Source organism: Poecilia reticulata, linkage group LG19, assembly GCF_000633615.1.
Source record: "Poecilia reticulata strain Guanapo linkage group LG19, Guppy_female_1.0+MT, whole genome shotgun sequence".
Lineage (NCBI taxonomy): Eukaryota > Metazoa > Chordata > Actinopteri > Cyprinodontiformes > Poeciliidae > Poecilia > Poecilia reticulata.
The window spans coordinates 858,695-865,623 of NC_024349.1; the positions used below are offsets into that span (position 1 = coordinate 858,695).

At 43.4% G+C, this 6,929-nt stretch overlaps 1 protein-coding gene and 1 long non-coding RNA gene across 2 annotated transcripts in view; one reads left to right on the forward strand and one right to left on the reverse strand.

Annotated features, from left to right (window-relative positions):
• Positions 1 to 891: 891 nt before the first annotated feature.
• Positions 892 to 3,440, reverse strand: LOC108167297 (uncharacterized). Its single transcript, XR_001777660.1, has 2 exons — positions 3,129 to 3,440; positions 892 to 932 (listed from the first exon to the last, which is right to left on the reverse strand). It is a non-coding gene; the product is annotated as an uncharacterized LOC108167297 (long non-coding RNA).
• A 148-nt stretch (positions 3,441 to 3,588) lies between these two features.
• LOC103481035 (probable endonuclease 4) overlaps positions 3,589 to 6,929 on the forward strand; it is a 19,149-nt gene continuing 15,808 nt past the window's right edge. Inside the window, exons 1-7 of the mRNA XM_008436266.2 lie at positions 3,589 to 3,671; positions 4,638 to 4,765; positions 4,995 to 5,204; positions 5,275 to 5,457; positions 5,877 to 6,008; positions 6,088 to 6,192; positions 6,688 to 6,817. Coding sequence (XP_008434488.1) covers positions 4,639 to 4,765; positions 4,995 to 5,204; positions 5,275 to 5,457; positions 5,877 to 6,008; positions 6,088 to 6,192; positions 6,688 to 6,817 — 887 coding nt within the window. The 5' untranslated portion in view covers positions 3,589 to 3,671; position 4,638. The remainder of the gene's footprint in view (positions 3,672 to 4,637; positions 4,766 to 4,994; positions 5,205 to 5,274; positions 5,458 to 5,876; positions 6,009 to 6,087; positions 6,193 to 6,687; positions 6,818 to 6,929) is intronic.

The window sequence follows — 6,929 nt, forward strand, 5'->3', positions numbered from 1 at the left end:
CCGAGGTGGCCGGGGACGGAGCGGCAGTGGGGGCGGGCACAGGGCTGGGGGAGGCGGAGCTGCTCTGGGCGGCGGGCGGCTGGGCAGCAGCCGGCTTGGTCACGTCTGTCACTGCAGAAAATAACAGGAAACTGATTATGACAGCAGCAGAGCGAGGAGAAGCAACAGGAACGAAATGAGAGGCAACGAGTGAAAAACTAAAGTCAGAGGCGCATGTTAAACACCTTTAAAAAATTAATCTCTATTAATTAGGCCAAACATTTAAAAATAACAACATGCCAGTTTTCTAATTAGGATTTAGTAAGAAATAATTAACATTTGCAGAAGATCTAATAAAAACTAACTTTTCTCACAAATGTTAACATTTTGTTGAAGTAAAAATAGTTTATTCTGTTAATGTAAAGAAAATAGAAGAGATTTAATCACAAACATTAAAAATAATGCAACAGATTCAGCTCACCTTTGTTTTTTTGCTCTGTAACCTGAAATGAAGAAAATGTGTCTAAATTAATCTTTTCATGAAATAAAATCTGCAGCTTTAAACTTTTTCAATACATTTTCACATCACAGTTAATAATCAAGTATTGATCTTGAATCAATCAAACATAATAAATCAGTTAAATAAAATAAAGATACTACAGGCTAACGGTCAGTTGGACAATTTCTCCTCCATCAGAAGATCAATAAACAACGACCACAGTATCCAGAGAAATCAAAGCAAATTAAGGAACATTCAAGTGATTTGTTATTTCCAGTGATTCTGATTTTGAACCCATAATTTTGTGTAATTAATTTCTTTGAGAATCTGAATCCCTCGACTTGTTGCAGATTGCAGGCCGACTTGCCTTCTGAGAGGCTTCCCTTTTCCGTTTGTCTTCCTTTTTCCTTTTCTTGTCTTCCATGAACTGCTGCTCCCGACCAGATTCTCCCTTCTGCAAAAAACAAAAACAAACTGTGACTTATTGAAAAAAAAGAAACCTAAAATGTAAATGGTTACATCAGGGTTTGGAAACTAAGAGTAGCTTAATAAGGTTCAGTTAGCGTAAAGGAGCTAACTGAACTTACAGCGAGTTAGCATGACTGTAAAGCAGCAGACTGCAGGCTAGCCAAACAGATTGAGACCAACCAGCTTGTTACGTTTCCACTGCAACTCAAACAACAACAAAGCTGCAAGAAACCATAATATCCCAGTGAAGTACATCATTTTATTAAGTCTTTAATCTCTCCATACATCTGCTTTAGATCACAGCGACTCAGATGCAACCAAGGTAGAATATAACAATTTACTTTTAAAATGTTTTAAGCATTAAACAAGCTGCTTGGTAATTATTGACGAATGAAATAGTTGCCTTTAAACAACCACTGAATGCTTAGGGCTGTAGTCATACAATAATCTCACAATACAATACACATTGCGATATTCAGCAAACGATACAATTCAATGCACTTTTGCGATTTTCTGAAAGATTTTAGAGGGACAGAGTGATTTTGGTGACATTTTGTGACTGGATTGAATTAATTTAACTGAAAACTGATTAAAAGCACCAACTACACAACACCTGGCTCTGGTTGGACACAGATTTAAAGTTGACAGCTGGACAAAATGAATCAAAGATGTGGTGAGAAAACATGTTTCTTTTAGTTGAAACAGTACAAACTGTAGCTTACATGCATTTGTAAAGTAAATAAAGTGCAGCAAGTACCTGCTCTGAATAGTTTGATACCTTTTTAACTTAACATCTGAAAGAATCACTCTGACCCTGATGACCTGATCACTCTCCCGGCGAAGCAAGCAGTGAGTGAGCCAGGTGACAGGTGGATGTTACGATACTTTCAGATGAATATCGATTTTTTTCTAGGAAAGAAAATATCGATATATATCGCAAAATCGATATTATTGCACAGCCCTATGAATCCTGAATGTGATGCAAAGTAACTGGAATAAAATGTTTTATCAGCAGTACAAATAATTGCAGCTTTTATATGCAAATAAAAGTATTTCAGCAGAACATTTTGTTTTAAATCTACACAACACAGTAAACCTGTGAGATTTATCAGGGTTGAGGATCTCATAATAAATAAAAAGCATATTTAATAAAAAACAGCAGGATCTGGTCTGTTGTTTGACACTGGCAGGAAAACCAAATCATTTGCATAAACCTGTTCATGTCCTGCAGCCCCAGAAAAACAAACATCCATCTAGATCTGTAAAGATCAATAAAACCTTGTCTGAAAGTATTTAGAACATAAAATGTGAGGACATTAGAGGCAGATGCAGCTCATGAAATGAGCATTTCTGTAGAAATAAACTTAACGAAAATGTGAGCTGAAGCAGCCGTTAAATGGCAAAACTTATAATCACAGGAGACGTCTGAGATCATAAGGACAGCCTGAACATAAAGTCAGAGATAAACAGAAAGGTTCGGTGAACAGCTGGGCCGGGCCTGGGTGTTGGTTTCGTTTTTGGTTTTTCCAACCCTCGGGATTCCTGAGCTCAACTTGGCATCTGGCTGAAGCATTTCTGACCCCAGGCCTTAAGATTCACCCAGATGTTGATGCTCCCGTCAGTCAGACCCCCAGGTGACCCCACAGGTGACCCCACAGGTGACAGGTGTAGCTCAACTCCAGCAGCAAACGTTCATGCAACATTTATTCTTCTAATCCTTCAGCTTGCAGACCAGCTAACGCCAAAGTTAGCAGGTCCCCTGCCAGAATGACTGAAGGGGAAAATGCAACAAAAGGCTTTTATAATAAATTCACTGAGCACAGACAGAACCAGGAACCCAAATTATCTGGTGGCTGAGTATCAAACTCGATTCTTATTAGCTAATGCTAACACCAAGGAGTGGTTTCATTCTTCGGTCAAACATATGCGCCCAGTACCGTGTTAACCAGACAACCCAGTGTTGGGTTCGGTTAACTGGTACCAGCAAACACAGAAGGCCGAACCCCTTGATCTGCTATAACGCTCCGCTACACCTAAGCTAGGTTCCTGACAGCGGCTACAAGCCGCAGCTAAAGGCGCTAGCAAGGCTACAAGCGCCGCATTCCTCTGACAGCTGCGGTATTTTTACGTGCCCACCATTTCTAACCCAAATCAGCAGTTATCAGCAGCACCAGCGACTCACCTCAGGAATCACATATGAAGGTTGGCTAGCCTGCTAGCTAGCTTAGCTAAAGTGCTTCAGTGCGAGCTTTCTCTTTTTCAGGCATTCGTCGAGGCTACAAGGACTTGGACGCCTGAGCGGAGAGTCAAGTAGGTGGAAAATGATGAAAACACCAAGAAATAATACGCTACCGGTTTGCAAATAAGTACTAATGTTCCAAGTCTAAACGCTGATGTGCAGAAGAATTTAAATTTCAAAGCGCTGTGGAGTCAGTCGGTTGACGGGCGGCCATTTTGCTGCTCAGCATGTAGCGTCTCCAATGGGCAGCCCGAAGCAGCTGCGGGGAAGCGCTCTGACTGGCCGGATCCCGGCGGGAGGAATCGGTAAAACAGCCTGCTGACCTTCACGGACCTCACGCTAATTTCCCGTAGCGTGTCTACGGGACGGAGGCGTTCTAGTGTCGTCCAGAAACAGAGTGAGAAGATGGAGAGTCGGAGGGAGCTTTTTATGCCTTTTTAAGAAGCCGTCATCCGTCAGAGGACAGTATCTTTACACGTTGTTAAAGTGAGAAAGTTTCTCGTTTTTACGGCATGTGATTAGCCAGAAGCAGCTGCGGGGCATTTTTCTCTTTTGTTTGTCGTTTTAACGAGATGCTGCTAATGAGTTCATTTCCTAACTGGTAGCTAAATACCACGTTCTAGATGAACGTTACAAATGTAAGAGTACTTTATTGATCCCAATGGAAAATTAAATGTTCAGATTCTTTAGTCATTGTAGATGGTGACGGTTATTGGCAAGAAAGATCTCCTGTAGCGGTCTGTATTGCAGCGAATAAGAGGAAACCTCTGACTGAAGACGCTCTGTTTTCTAAGACAATCTCGTGAGGAGGATGGTCAGGATGATAAACAATTTTATTGATTTTATATAGAGTCATTCCTTGTATGATCATTTCCAGAAATAATTCCAAAATACTTTTTTTATAAAGTCAATATCAGTTTCTGATTTTAATATACTCGGAATTCTGACTTCAATCCCAGAATCAACAATTTAATCCAAGAATTTTACCCTTTTTTTTGTCAGAATTCTGATTTAATCGCAGAATTTAATATTTTTTCCACAAAATGATGTCGTTAGCCCCCTAATTAAAAATGTAGTCAAAGGATTTACTTTTTGGTCTCACCTGGATTGTTGGCTGGAGAAAGGCACCATCAACCCCCCCGACTCCGCTAGGGAAAAGGGTGTAAGAGGACGGATGGATGGATTTACCTTGTTGCTCATAATTATACATTTAATACCAGAAATCCAACATTTTCTTCTTTTAAATCAGAATTCCAACTTTTCTCTCATATTCATAAGTTTAAATTCAGATTTCTTTTTTTTCCAGTGGCCCTAATATTCTTCGGTACATCCCAGGTCATTTGGGCCTGAACTAAAAACCGAAAAGCAGATCTGTAGCTGTGATTTAACCTGAGCTAAAAACCGAAAAGCAGATCTGTAGCTGTGATTTAAGGGGTAACGTTTCCTGGACAGGATGGCAGCAGCGAGGAAAAGGAAAAGTGAAGCTTTGGGAGATGAAACCGAGGATGAGGAGGGAGGAGACGGACGAAGGAGGATCAGGATGAACAACAAACACATCGGCGCTCATGTTGGTATTCAAGGTAAACTTCACTTCCTCCAGCACAGAAATGAGTTCAGTTTTAGGTCAACAGCAGCAGAACGATTAACTGATGGCAGCAACATCTCATCCCATGTTTTTCCTGACAGAAAGTTCGCAGTTTAAATAACAAATGGGAGAGTAGTAGGAGAAGAAAGTGGTCAGTTTGTCCACCAGCAGCTTGACTGCAGAGGTGAGTCAGGACATCCTCATCCGCTGGTGCGTCTCTGCAGGAGGGATCTGGAAGGCGGTGGAGTCCAGCGCGGCGCTCGGCGCCGGCGCCTTCGCTCTGTTTCTGGGCTCTCAGCGCTCGTGGAAGAGGCCGGCGCTGGACCCGGCCGCTGCGGATCGGTTCCAGGAGAAATGCTCCGCGCTCGGCTTCGACCCGGCTCACATCCTGCCTCACGGCTCCTACCTGATGAACTGCGGATCGCCCAGAGACGGTTTGTCCAGCCGCGTGCCGGTGGCCTCGGGTCGGCCGGTCCTCTGAGTTTGCGCTCCGCTCCCCTGCAGACGTGTCTGAGAAGAGCCGCGCCCTGCTGGTGGACGAGCTGAGCCGCTGCAGCCGCCTCGGCCTCCAGCTCTACAACTTCCACCCCGGATCCTCGCTGGGCGCCATCACCACCCAGCAGTGCCTGGACCAGATCGCCGCAGCCATCAACCACGCTCACCAGCAGACTCCTGCTGTGGTCACAGGTACGGAGCAACAACAAGCACAAAAACATCCAGCCGAGGTCAGAGCTGGTTCTGCTGCCCAACGAGGCGACAATCAACACTAAAACTAACCAGGTTTATGATATAAATATATTAGTGCACTTCAAATAAGACAAAACCAACTTACTAGTAACTTTTCAGGAGCTTATTTAAGTCAGTAAATCCTTGATGTTGATGAATAAGTTCTAGTTTCACTGGCAGTTTATTTAATTTAAATGTAATTATTTCTCTCATGTTATGAGTGAAATAATCTGTAAGTGGAACCAGAACTTTTTCATCAGTTTTAAAGATTTACTGACTTAAATAAGCTCCTGAAAAGTTACTAGTAAGTTGGTTTTGTCTTATTGGAAGTGCACTAATATATTTATATCATAAACATAAATCGTTTCTCTGTGGCTCAGTGCTGGAGAACATGAGCGGTCAGGGCAGCACAGTGGGGGGTCGGTTCTGTGAGCTGCGGCGGATCATGGACCGGGTCCGGGACCAGAGCAGAGTGGGGGTGTGTCTGGACACCTGCCACGCCTTCGCTGCAGGTGACGCTCCGCCGCTTCCCGTCGCACCAGAGCCACCGGCTCAGAACGTTTCAGATGGTTTTCCGTTTCTTCTGGGAAGGTCACGACCTGGCAGCTGACGGCGGCGTGGCGGCCATGTTGGATCAGTTTGATCGGGAAGTCGGGCTTCGCTACCTGAGAGCGGTTCACCTGAACGACTCCAAAGGTGCAGCTGGAAAAACCTGAGATATCCACGTTTCTGCTGGATTACAACAATTTAACTTTACAGTTTTAATTAGTTTTTACAGTGTTTGCTAGTTTTTATAAATATTGTTTTGTTTTCATTAGTTCTAACAGTAGTTTTAGTTTTTTTCATACGCTGATTAATTTTTAGGTGCAGAATTTTTAAAAAATGAAGGCAAAGTGATTCTATCTGTCAGGATGAAAACTCAGCAGAAGAAAACATTTCTAAAAAATCTGATCTTTTCTCCAAACTTTAGCAGCGTTGCATTAATGAATGCTGCGTGCCGTAAACTGCTTCTGTGGGGAAAAATATAAATTTCACATCAATTCAAAAGGCTGATAAATCGATTCATAAACATGAAAACAAAGGATATCAAAACTATAACTTGTTTTAGTGATTTAGTTCCAGTTGCTTAAAGTTTAATTACCGTTTTCTGTCTGTCGGCTTCATTCCACCTCGGTCTGCTGCTCTCTGCAGGGAAACTCGGCTCCCACCTGGACCGGCATGAAGACATCGGGAAAGGAAACATCGGGCTCTCGGCGTTCCGGGACGTCGTCAACGAGCCGAGGCTGGACGGCGTCCCGCTGATCCTGGAGACGCCCGGACGGTGAGAGTCCAGCCGGAAAACCGTCCGATGGTTCTGCTGCAGGTTCTGCTGCTGGTTCAGCTGCTGGTTCTGCTGCAGGTTCTGCTGCAGGTTCTGCTGCAGGTTCTGCTGC